Source organism: Manduca sexta, unplaced genomic scaffold (assembly GCF_014839805.1).
Source record: "Manduca sexta isolate Smith_Timp_Sample1 unplaced genomic scaffold, JHU_Msex_v1.0 HiC_scaffold_2494, whole genome shotgun sequence".
Lineage (NCBI taxonomy): Eukaryota > Metazoa > Arthropoda > Insecta > Lepidoptera > Sphingidae > Manduca > Manduca sexta.
Window position 1 is genome coordinate 8,515 of NW_023593464.1, and position 13,319 is coordinate 21,833.

The 13,319-nt window shown below is 34.7% G+C and overlaps 1 protein-coding gene across 3 annotated transcripts; it reads left to right on the top strand.

The window, feature by feature from the left end:
- The first annotated feature begins 533 nt into the window (after window positions 1–533).
- Window positions 534–12,331, top strand: LOC115445735 (allantoicase). 3 transcript variants are annotated; one of them, XM_030172127.2, is made up of 9 exons: window positions 534–639; window positions 2,231–2,429; window positions 3,611–3,691; window positions 6,611–6,765; window positions 9,241–9,397; window positions 9,860–10,006; window positions 10,493–10,671; window positions 10,974–11,129; window positions 11,598–12,331. In XM_030172127.2, the coding sequence occupies exons 1-8, from the start codon at window positions 583–585 to the stop codon at window positions 11,097–11,099; spliced, it is 1,101 nt and encodes a 366-aa protein (XP_030027987.1). In that variant the 5' UTR covers window positions 534–582; the 3' UTR covers window positions 11,100–11,129; window positions 11,598–12,331. The 3 variants fall into 3 exon arrangements, with proteins under 3 accessions (XP_030027987.1, XP_037301954.1, XP_030027986.1); XM_037446057.1 differs by having other exon boundaries at window positions 11,603–12,331; XM_030172126.2 differs by having other exon boundaries at window positions 10,974–12,331.
- The last annotated feature ends 988 nt before the right edge of the window (window positions 12,332–13,319 follow it).

Below are 13,319 nucleotides of genomic sequence, written 5' to 3' on the forward strand. Positions count from 1 at the left end.
AGAAAGCGAGTTATTTAAAATGTAAATATGTCAACATTGTATTTATTGGTTTTAGTAGTTTCAATGACATATTTTAATATTTAGGAGAACGATTTGGATAAGAAATATTTCTGGGTTAATTGAATGATATGAGGCCTATGTTCAGCAGTGGACATCCTGTAGCTGATGATTATTATGATGATGACGATGATGATGATGATGCAATAATAAAAGAAATGATAAAACCTTTGCAGCATAAAACTTCTTATGCCTTTAATTATAATTCTCAAATATTTTAATATTTTTATTATTACTCTGTTCTTCTATTATGGTTTTTATTGTTCTAAATTTTTCGACCGACCTACATAAATGTGATTACATATTCCGTCCAATCTAAAGAATAAAACGCAAATATATTTAGAATTCGACAATAACCACACGCAAAAACCTGTTAAGCCGGTAAAAACATCAGCGACCTTGACAATGGTACGAAATAATCTATATATAATTGAAAAAGTAACTATCGATAGTATATAAGAGGTACTCAGTATAGATAAGGCAGTCGAAGTGTGTCGTGTTTGTAGAACGCTTGTAAGAAACAAGATGATTGGTAACGAAACACAGGATTTCACTAAACTGAGCGATTTCGCTAGCGTCTCTGTGAGTGTTTATTGTTACTATGTTTTTGTTTGATTTGCTGTAATGGTGTTTTTGTAACTTAGAATTGTTAATACTAATTTGTTTATATTCAGTTAATCAGTATTTATTTGTTTGTGTTCGAAGTGTATATTATATTTTGTACTTTGTATAGCAACTTATACGATGATAGAAAATGTGCTATAGTGATTCGTTCTGATGTATCATTAACCGGAGCATTATCCAGTAATAAGCAGAATAATTCTATGTCAGGTTAACTTAATGCCCCTTCCTAGCCGGCATTATATAGAGTCATTTTTATATTGTGTATTGTGTTAATAAATGAAACCACACTCGGGTCTTGTTTTCTAACATTGTAGCAAAATTAATTCATGAGTAAAGAATATATTTACCAAAAAACCCAGATTTACTATTCTGATCATGATTTTGTAGTTTATTGTGAATGTGGTGTAAAGGACGATACCTACATGGTACAACGAACTCTTAAAGTCTTATTGGTGGCACCAGGGCGGGTAAAATTAAAATAACTTGTTATTGATATTTAATAATAATAATAATAATATCAGCCCTGTATTATATACTTGCCCACTGCTGAGCACGGGCCTCCTCTACTACTAAGAGGGATTAGGCCTTAGTCCACCACGCTGGCCTAGTGCGGATTGGTAGACTTCACACACCTTCGAAATTCCCATAGAGAACTTCTCAGATGTGCAGGTTTCCTCACGATGTTTTCCTTCACCGTTAAAGCGAACGATAAATTCACAAAGAATACACACATGATTTTTTAGAAAAGTCAGAGGTGTGTGCCCTTGGGATTTGAACCCGCGGACATTCGTCTCGCAGTCCATTCCACACCCAACTAGGCCATCGCCGCTTTATATTGATATTTATTTTATATTATTATTTTACTTATTATATTAAGTACAAATTCTCGAATCCTGGCTGATACAGAGCTCAAAAACCTAATATAATATTGCCCGACCCGGGATTTAAAATCCAGACCTCAGAGCGGTAGTCGTACCACACATGCTATACAACTACGACACCGAGGAAAAAATAAATTACACCAAGAGCGCTATTCTCTTGTGACGTCTACACTTATTCCGTGAAAAGAAAAACTTCATACTTTCGACACACAATGTATTGATATAATTGGATACCGAGAAATGTACTTGAAGATTTCCGAGTACACACTCACACTGAAGTTCAGTTAATGATAAGTGTGAGAGGAAACCCGCAATATTCTTGTTCTCTCATCTTAGAACTTTGTGAAGCGATAATGCGGTCTTTTTACTTTTCATGATCAATTGAATTTTGATATGTAAATAAATACGTAATAAAGCTTAAATTTTCCTGTCAATACTTGTACGTTAGTGCCATAATATCATACAAGTCATGTGTTGTTACCACTACGTATGATTTTGTTGATGATCCGCAATCAAAACGAATATTTTCTTTCCTTCAAGATCTACAAAATTACTTAAGATACATATTGACTATTATCATGATATTTTATTACAAGCAGATTTTGCTCGTGCAGTACGAGTAACTTGGTAGTAAATGCGCGGTGTTTAATTTTTTTTATTGTTTTCAGACGGGTGGTAAAGTACTCTTCGCCACTGATGACTTCTTCGCTGTCAGCGAAAACTTAATAGCAGATTCTGAGCCGATCTTTATAGCTGATAAGTACACCGAGTTTGGGAAATGGATGGACGGCTGGGAGACTAGAAGGAAGAGAATACCTGGTCATGATTGGTGCATCATCAAGCTGGCCATCAACTGTGTCATAAGAGGTTAGTGATATTTCATGATGCTGATGGCAGGGTATTTTTTTTTGTTTCGGACCCCGCATTCACCGGGGGAAACCCACGAATGGGATACTCGAATCCCCCGGCTTAGCGACTGCAGGGTCCTGGAAGAAAGTTGGGAGGGGATAGCTGGGAAGGAAGTTTAGGGGAAGGATAAGGAAAGCTCTTAGGATGGGAGGAGGAGAGAAAGCTAGAAACTGTTCGCGAGCCCTTATAGACCTCAATGTGTATTGGCAACCATGAGGTAGACACACTTAACTGTGTGTCTAGGGCCGTGATAAATGTCCCCCCGTGCATGGACGTGTATTCAGTGTGGAGGCCGAGCGCACCAGATATGGTAGGGTATTATATACTTTGAAAGCAACCACCGCATGCTGTAAAATCTGTCACCGTTCGAACCGTGATCACTGGCCGTCATAATTGTGTCAATTGGCGAGGTCATCTCTCGTTAATTAGAGCTGATGTATTAATAAAACCAGAAGCCTAGTCGAAAGGAGACCTGACGAGATATGGTCGATATTTTATTTATACGTCCAGGGCAAAGTGTATCCACTGCACCTGATAGTAAGTGGACAGTCGACACAATTATGCCGGCCTGTTGGAACCGGATATACACAAGCTGATTCCGGAATGCGGCACACTTACGTGGGCCACTATGGCGGGTTTTAACACCTTGTGTACGGAATACGGATATGGCTATCCGGGCGCAGATAAAATATTTTCTACCACCACTTTTTTGTGGCCCTTAATAATTATAACTTATGGTGCATTGATTATACCAGATAATTATGCTATCAAATATATTATTTCATAAATCTTATTTACTATAAATATTTCTAATACTCGCTCGCCCGTTTTAGAAAAGCCTTCTTTTCGGTAAATTCGTCCGTATCGCACTAACAGATGTAAAAAATATTTATATTGTTATTACCGTTCTTTAATGTTTATTATTTATAAGTTCTTATTATGTTTAAGTTTTTATAAAATTTTAATTTTATTCCTCTTAAGTATTAATGTTTGTCAGACACATTATATTTACTTTGTGAATGTTGTGTATACCTGTAAGGGGCATGCATATCAGCCAATTGTCAACACGCAATGTTTTTTTAGATTTAAGGATATGTATGCAGTTGGTGTGCCTTATTAAATAAATAATTTCTTCACAGGATTGTTAGTCGACACAGCGTTCTTTACTGGTAATAACGCGCCGAAGTTTTCCATACAAGCAGCTTTGTTGACACCTGAAGGTAAGTTTTTAGTTATTCTTACGAAAGTAATGCTATATCTACTAGTCTTAATGCCAGTTATATTTAAATACAAGATTAGTTAAAATGCTAACATCATTGTTAACCACATTTCTAGGTAAGTGAAAGTAGAAGTATGTACATAGAGTACGAATTTTGTTTAATTTTTTTCTTTTAAAAACTTTATACATCTCTTTATAGATACTAAAAATATACGTTTTCAGATATTGAGATAGAGATTCATATAAATAATATAAACATTTATATCATAGTGATGCTTATGGTTGTATCGTCAAAAAATATAGCTGTCTAATATATTACCAACACACACGCACTAACACCTTTTATCTCCGAAAGGATAGGCAGAGGCGCAACTGGCGCAACCACCTTCGCCGTGCATATCCCTCCCATGATGTGATAGAGTGCCTATCGCTATATCGAAGTCAAATCCCAAACTCCGGGCTGATATTGAGTAAAAAACGCAACATCACATGCCCGCCCTGGGAATCGAACCCGAAACTTCAGTACCGCAGTCGTACCATAATACATACTTCACTGACCCAGCCAATTACTCCGCATTTTATATGTTCTATAAAAATCCATTCAAAAGGCACACTCTTATATTAAATTTGCTATTTACATAGTCGTGGGCGAACATCGGTGAGTAATTTCAAAGAAAACCTTTGAATATATAATGCGTAGGATTGATGGTGTAAGTAGGACGAACAAACGGCTTGATCTAGGATCTAGATTGCTAGCAACAGAAGGACTGGCTGAATAAATATATGTGAATAACGAAAATTTAAAGCTAAATTGAGTTCAGTAGTATTTAATAGAAGAAATCTAGTAACAAAATAAATTGCATTACAATATTATTGCGTTAGTTGATTTTGAATATTATCTCAATGAAGGCAATGTCGATAATAGTTTGACAGTTAAAAGTTATTTGCACTGCGCTCCGCCATATATGCACCAGCCTTAATGTAAAACACCGCGCAGACTTCAAAGCATCTATTAGTTTCACAGTAGTGTAATATTCTCGGCATTAAGTTGACAACGTTTACGCAGCACCTAATGGGTCACTTAATGGAAAATTACTGTAGTGTTAGAAAAGTTAGCGATGCGTTTTTAATCCCTTAGCATAAGAACGGAAATCGGGGAGAGGTGCTAAAAATTCGTGAGCTTCAAATTTGACTGACCGTATTATACGGAAAGGTTAGGTTGCTACTTCACATTGGTTTTCGTGATGGCTGTAATCTATCCCGCAGCTTTACCATTTACAAAATTTCGTTCTTCTTTTATATTATTTGGGTTCCTATTATAAATTAACTAGCGACCCGCCCCGGCTTCGTACGGGGGCAATGCTGATACCAAATACCATACAGAAAAACTGTGAACGTTGTATATAAAAACATAGCGGCCCGCTCTGGCTTCGCACGGGTATTACATAAAAAAATAACAGTATTTCGCCACTATTTAATGGATGTTATTATACATATAAACTTTCCTCTTGAATCACTCTATCTATTAAAAAAAAACCGCATCAAAATCCGTTGCGTAGTTTTAAAGATTTAAGCATACAAAGGGACATAGGGACAGAGAAAGCGACTTTGTTTTATACTATGTAGTGATGATAAACTATGTAAATTTTTATTTCATTTAACTTGATGCGAAAGAAACTACTCTACTTAGCCTATACAAATGTTTTCAAATTTCTCAAGTATTTTATGTTTTATATTGAAAGACATTAATATTTTATTCATTGTAATTAGTTTTTAAAGGGCGTTTTATGGGCCGTAAAGTCAAGGCTGTATTAAGCGATGTTTCAATTTCAAACGACACATATTTTGTTTACATATTTTATATCTTCTTTGTGAATTTATCGTTCGCTTTAACGGTGAAGGCAAACATCGTGAGGAAACCTGCACATCTGTGAAGTTCTCTATAGGAATTTCGTAGGCGTGTGAAGTCTACCAATCCGTACTAGGCCAGCGTGGTGGACTAAGGCCTAATCCTTCTCAGCAGTAGAGGAGGCCCGTGCTCAGCAGTGGGCAAGTATATAATACAGGGCTGGTATTATTATATATCTTCTCGGTGGTAAATATTTTGTCTGTCACTGCTGGTATTTCGTATGTATGTATCTCTTTGACTGCCTCGATGGCGTGGTTGTTACTGTATACGATACGAGTATCATTACAGCATCTAGGTCCTGGGTTCGAATTCCGGGTCGGGCCAAAATAAATGTGACTGGGTTTTTCTATCTTCATTACTCAGTCGCTGTTCGAAGTCAGGAAGTTGGCAGTGTAATACCCCCGTGCCTCAGAAAGCACGTTAAGCCGTTGGTCCTGCATCTGATCTCGATGATACTCCTGTTATTTCGGATTGCCGTCTCACCGAACTATGAGAGCGAAGGAAAGATAGTGCACTTGTGTATTGCGCACACACTTGTACACTAAAATATCGCCTGCGTATTTTGCTGATCTCCGTTGAGATTGGCCGCCGTGACCGATATACGGTTAGGAAGCAATCAATCATGTACATGACAGATTCTCACATACAAGAAACCTATCATATAAATGACTATTTTTTGCCATACTCATATAAGACCAAGAGACCTTCATCGTAACTTGAATATTAAACTGGGAAAAGAAAAATCTATTAGGTCGGCCTTTGAATGATATCACCATTTTTATTCCAAATTTTCATATAAACAAAAAAGCATTAATTCACAATTTGGTAGGTTTATTGTTTTAAAATCTGTAGCATAAAAGACTGATACAAAATATTTTGGTATAGAATTCCTTAATTTTTCAGTTCATGACTTAAGAATTAAATGTATTAGAAATCAATTTAATCCTAATAAAGAAATAATAAGACATCAATATTATTTTAATTAAAATTTTAAATATATTTTAAATATAGAAGAGGAACTAATACCAGAAAGGAATGCTGGTTCAGCAAGCAGTGATCGCGATTTGGAACTGGTATCGCGACTTCATTCAGAAAAATGGAAGGAAATTGTTCCAATTACCCCTTTACAACCAGGATACGAAGAGACACGAAGAAATTATGTAAAGGTACTTATTTTTATTTTATTTTATTTAATTGAGGATTGCCGTTTACAATAATACTAATATAATAATAAATTCTAAAAATAAAACTAATTGTAACTTAAACTAAAGGCAACCACAACATGCGTAACACAATTTTACAATATTACTTAACTAAACATTAAACGGAATTTTACAAAAGAAAAAAAAAACATAATAGATTTATCAGAATGTTAGGGACTCAGTCAATCTCACTTAAAATAGTTTTCCTAAATGTGGACAGCGAATCATGAAATATATCCAGATCAAAAACATTATAAACATTTATCATAAATGTTACCAAAATTATCATCTGATTGCGATTTCGCGCTAAAAATATTAATATGTCTAGAGTATGGTATAGTATATATTTTGGTTCCACAGACCTCAATGATAGTATTTTTCTGTATTTTTAAACTTATTAACTTCATATAATAGACGGTATTAAAAAGAATAAAATGTGTACTTAAATTACTAACCATTTTGGTTCAGGCGTTGTCATAATTTTCATCTATAATAACATGTATAGGCAGTTCAGATTGTACCTCTAACAATAAATCGATATGGAATTGCATTGTTGTTACAAACAAAAGCTATCTGTTGTCCAATCGTAACCTGCTGGTGGTAGGATGTATTTTATATCCGCCCGGATAGCGACCACCGCACACAAGGTGTTAAAACCCCCCATAGTGGCCCACGTAAGTATCGCGTTCCAGGATCAGCCTGTGTATATCTGGTTCTAATAGGCCGGCATATTTGTGTCGACTGTTCAGAGGTAATCATATTTCGTCAGTTGTCATTATATTGAACCCCACTTCACTTACCATCAGGTGCAGTCATTTTGCAGTGACGTATAAAACAAGTAACCATCTTCTTTGAAAAACTTGTAAGAATTTCTTTGCCCTCCTAAGAGATTGTAGGCCGTAGTGATCTAAGCCATGCCATTAAATTCTCATTTATTTGTCAACCGCTATTGAAACATTGAACAGAACAAAGTTTTATAACAGGTTTCAACGATCGATCGTAGAATTTACATTTATAATTTCCTCAAAGAGCGCGGCAAACCAAATTTTGTATAGGAATGTTTTGGCTCGTTTAAAACATTGGACATTCACTTTACGTAAAATACAAAGCGGGCTGTGGTTCGGCGGTTACAGCTCATGTGGCGAGTAGATGTAAATAATCTAGGTCTCATTTATGTTAAATTCTGTTGAATACTCATGAACAGTCCTTTCATATCTGGATTTGAATTTATCCTCGCTGTCCTAATGCTATTTGTATGATTGTCATTTGTGTTACTCCTAAATATATCTATAAACACTTTTTTAAGTTTTAATATTATTGTTTAAATTTTGTTTAAAAGTTTATTTGTTAATAAACAAGTTATGTCATTTCGGAGCTGGAGTAATCTTTAGCAGACTAGCAATTAATTAATGATGAGTTTTGTGATCCCCATGTTTGAACATAACATGAAGGAATCGGGATTGGTAATAAGCCTTTAAGGAATTTGAAAGGATGGGAAGTTAAGTGACCTACCCCACAACATGCGGTTATTCTACAAACAGCTGATTCGCTCCGGGTAAACCAGCCTGTCCAAGGGCTAATCAAAACGAAATAGTGCGACTCGCTAGCATTGTAGTGTCGCGTCGTATATTTGTTTTATTGTTTTTAAAATTTTGATACCAATATTATTTCTCCAACTATCAAAGTTATGTAAAAATATAAACATAAAAATATAAACAAATCTGATTCAAGATCACGTGACGAGCGTCGAAAACCCGATACATTATGAATCAACTGTAAATATTGCAATACTTTCAAATCGCAACATTCCTCCACCAGAGCATTTCTTCGTCGACGCCATAAACCATAAAGTTAAAACATTTCGAAATAAGTCCTTTCGTTGTATTTTCTTTGAGTGCAGAAAATTTAAAATGAAAGCCAATGGCCTTCTCGAGATGACGAGCATAGAGCGCCAATGAGCTTTTATATTTTCGTACGTTTCGTGAAGGAAAATGAGATAAATCTCAAACGTGAGTTTGTTGTTAAGACAGTGTTGTGTAGAATATTCCGACTTCCAATTGTTATTATATTTGTCTATGTAAAACCTTTAATTATTTTTTATATTATAGAATATATTTTTTATTTCGAGTTTGTGCCTAATTTCGTTATTATTTATAATCAGTTGTATCTATACACATTATAAAACAAAGTCTCCTTTACTGTCTGAATGTATGTTATCGATTCTCTCAAAATCTACTAAACGGATTTTAATGAAATTTGGCATGGAGATAGTTTAAGAACATGGGAAGGTTATAGGCTACTTTCTATCCCAGAAATGTATATAGTGGGTCTTTTATCCCGAAAATCTCCTTCACGAGCGGACGAAGCTGCGAGCAAAAGGTAGTTGTTTATAATTAGGTGAATGGCTATGTCGTCTCATCATTTCGTTGTACATTATAGGTAGCAAGTGAAAAAGCATGGACCCACATTCGTCTGAATATTTACCCAGATGGTGGTATAGCACGTCTCAGGGTGTATGGAGAGGCCAGACCTCAAGTCCCACCACCAGATCAGCTCGTAGATTTAGTATCATTATTGAATGGAGGCGTTTGCGAAGGTATGGATGATATCTAATCAACTAAAGGTCTGATGTTTTGTAAAATTTGAAATATATAACATGCATAGATTTTTTTTTATTGCTCTTAAAGGCAAGTCAGCAGCTCTACATTTTGGCGTATGGTCGCCATAGTTGTTAAACAACAGATATATCCATTGTCCAGGGTTCTTAAAAGATAATTAAAAGCACCTATCACTCTATACTTATCAATTAAGAAACGTAATGTATTGTGAATGTTTTATGATTAGGCAAATTACCACTATTTTGTGGATTATAGCACATATACCCTTACTAATATATCATTCTCCTTACTAATGTATTTATAAAGTGATTTTTTCAACAACATGAAAATAAAATTGGAATATTAAATTAATGAAAATAACTTCATAGGACTAACAAATCTCGTTTTTATTCTACATTTGATATTCAAGAAGCTATTTTTAATCTTGCATCAACTTTAAGGGTACTCCAACGCGCATTATGGTCATCCCAAGAACCTGATAAAGCCTTTCAAAGGGACTGGAATGGCAGATGGATGGGAAACAGCAAGAAGAAAAGATAGACCAGAAATTATCAGGAGTAATCCTGATGGAACTCTGCAGTTTACAGGTAACGGTATTATTATTTCATCGTAATTATTACGAATAGATAAGTACGATAGTTTGTGAAGATATAGGTCATTTCATCCACGAAGACGCGCACCACCACCTTTTTAGCGGGGGTGTTGCGAGGTGACGCGGGGTAAGGGGACTGATTGAAGATCTTTCTCCGACGCTATCGATCGTAGTGTGCGTGTGTATTCGTGCCGCTAACGCACACTGGAATCGATTAGGGAAAGTAGTGGGGCGCGTCGTCATGAATGATCTATATAGGATGTTTGTTAGATGTAAAAGTGGATACTGTCAATGGACTAGGTCAACGTATAGGCAAGTTTTTAAACGGCGAAAAATATAAACATACTTTTATTCCGGGAAAGATTTTTATAAGGGCAGAGGTGCAAGCAACTCCTAGTGAATCTTAAAATGTTTTTTTTTTGTCTATGAAGTATATCTATTAATATTGTAAAATGTGATTAAATATTTTGTACGTCTACAGGAGAAGAATGGGCGGTCTTTAAATTAGGATTTCCAGGAAGAATCCAAAAACTATCTGTAGACACAGCGCATTTCAAAGGAAACTATCCCTACACAGTGAAGATTGAAGGCTTAAATTTGGAATGTGATTGGTGCCCAGATGCGAAATATAAATGGCAAAATATTTTGAAGCCAAGCAAGGTAAGAAAACCGAGTATATTTTTAATCTAGTTTTATAATTTTTATAAAAGTATCAAATATTATAAGTAAATAGTTAAAACTTCAACATAATTTAAAATATTTACTCATATTCAAAACGGGGATAGAACATTTTTCTTGCAACATCGATATACATATATGGCATGCAGCTATGTAATATTCTATTAAACTTATAATACCCCATATTATATAAATATATAATAAACAGATATAAATATAATTTCATCGAACAAATATTAAATAAAAACCAACGTTACCTAACTTCACTTTATATTTCATTCTAGCTCTCCGCGAATAACGAGCACTGGTATGAACGTAATTCAGATATCATCACGCATATACGAGTGACTATATCTCCTGATGGGGGTATCAGCAGGATCAGAGCTCTCGGTTACGTCTCCGAGATTTAATTTTATTGAACTCAGATGAAGGCTTATCAAGTGAGTGCACGCTTTCGTAGGAAACGTAATGTTTCTTTGACTGTGATTTTGTATTTCAGACTGATTTTACCTATTAAACTTTGGTCTTTTCTGGTGATAGGATGTTTGTATCTAGACAGCGATCTGCATGGTATAAAAAAGCCATAGTTGTTCACGTTAGTGTGTCACATTTTGGGATCAAACTATGTATATATATAAATAATAATAATAATATCAGCCCTGTATTATATACTTGCCCACTGCTGAGCACGGGCCTCCTCTACTACTGAGAGGGATTAAGCCTTAGTCCACCACGCTGGCCTAATGCGGGTTGGTAGACTCCACACACCTTCGACATTCCTATAAAGAACTTCTCAGATGTGCAAGTTTCCTCACGATGTTTTCCTTCACCGTTAAAGCGAACGATAAATATGACTATGTTTATCCAGTTTCAATTAGGCATTCAATTATTGTCTTTAATTATTCCAAACGAGGGTTCAAACTGGCCAGCATAATCGTGAGGATTGGCGAAAGATAATCATCCCTCGTCAGAAGACGCTATCTCGACCTCACTTCGTATACCATCAGGCGCAGTAGGGTCGCTCTCACATAACAATAATATAATAATATCAGCCCAGTATTGGATACTGTGCCACTCTTGGACGTTCTTACGTGACTGCAAAAAAAATTAGATGTGTTAAGTGCTTTCAGGAAAAATGTCGGCATTTTTAATGAACATACATATGTCAACGACACTACAATGCTGTTGGTTGGTAGTTATTGTGCTAATATTTTTTTTTGTTTCGTCACTGCTAGAATTATTTACTAAAACAAAATATCCATGAAAATTTTTCACTGTATATTACTGATTTAGAGTTAAAAAATATATTCAAACGTATCACGTCAATTTTAGTTATAAAAAATAGTTTCGTTTATATTGAAAAATACTACGCACTATACTTTAGACCAAATTTATATAAGCGATATTTGACTAACAAATATATTTTTCGTGTAACAAATATCAAAGTCATCAACAAAAACTAAACTTAATGGCTTCTCTGTTTTTCCTCTACTTTTATTTTAGTAAGGAAAGCCTTAATTACTGTGATCATGAAATGTTTGTAAAGAACATAAATTAATCATAACTTAGAAAACTCTGACAAGGTTTTATTATTTTTATAAGAATGTATTTTGTATCCTTGACAATAAGTATTACTTTGTAATTCTCTTTTGTTTTATTTACCCAGTTATTTGTTGAGGTGCCAATATCTTTTTTCATGTGCATGCAGTGTTTCCCCTTGCTAGCTGAATATACCCGAATACCCATCAACTTAAGTCGCACTAGCGTGATGGGTTGTGGTTTCAACCCCCATAAAATTAAATATGAATCTAATGTTTTAGATCTGTAGTGTGAAGTCTTTAGTATGAATTTTCTAGATTTTTTGTTATATAACGATTCAACCCCCATAAAATTAATCAAAAATTTAATGTTTTAGATCTGTAGTGTGAAGTCTTTAGTATGAATATTCTAGATTTTTGATATATAACGAATGTTTAAGACGAAGATCACGCAAAATTGTCTTCTACTCCCACAAAGACATTAGTATCATATTATTTACTACCCTACGTAACACTTACCTTACTTATAAATTACTACTAACCATTTCGTCCCCACAAATATCAATCATCATTCTGTTTAAAAATATTCAATTCGCATTAATTTCGTTCGCACAAATATCAATCCACATTGTTGAAAGATAATTGACACTTAAAACAAAAGTTTTAAAGTTAATATTTCAAAATATTGAACACTGTAATAAAACAAAGAATTCGAGTGACAAAATCCATGCTACTTTTAAGCCAAGCATCGGCAATCTCCTGAACAATATCCGGCTCTACTTTGTACCGTCGAGTATAAGACATGTTAAATTGATTGAACGCTTATTCTGTTAAATTGTATTGTTGAAGTTTGTATTTTTTTTTTAATCTAAATTCGTAGGCAAAGGAACTTGGGAGTTGACTTTTTAAAAGTTTTATGTGATTTTTTATTAGTATTTAATCGCTATAGGCGGTATATAAGCTTTTTTGTTTTATAGATTTCTTATTACGTTTACTATAGACATACTTAAATCATATTATATGAATTCCTTGTCTAATTATGTCCGATGTAATTTAATATTAGTCATGGCTGCCTGTAACTGAGTGTTATGA

Excerpts from the sequence above, each read along its gene's own strand:
- LOC115445735 (XM_030172126.2), top strand. The coding sequence starts at position 583 with ATGATTGGTAACGAAACACAGGATTTCACTAAACTGAGCGATTTCGCT. Across the intron at positions 2,430-3,610 it reads CATCAACTGTGTCATAAGAG|GATTGTTAGTCGACACAGCG; the intron begins GTTAGTGATATT and ends ATTTCTTCACAG. Across the intron at positions 3,692-6,610 it reads AGCTTTGTTGACACCTGAAG|AAGAGGAACTAATACCAGAA; the intron begins GTAAGTTTTTAG and ends TTTTAAATATAG.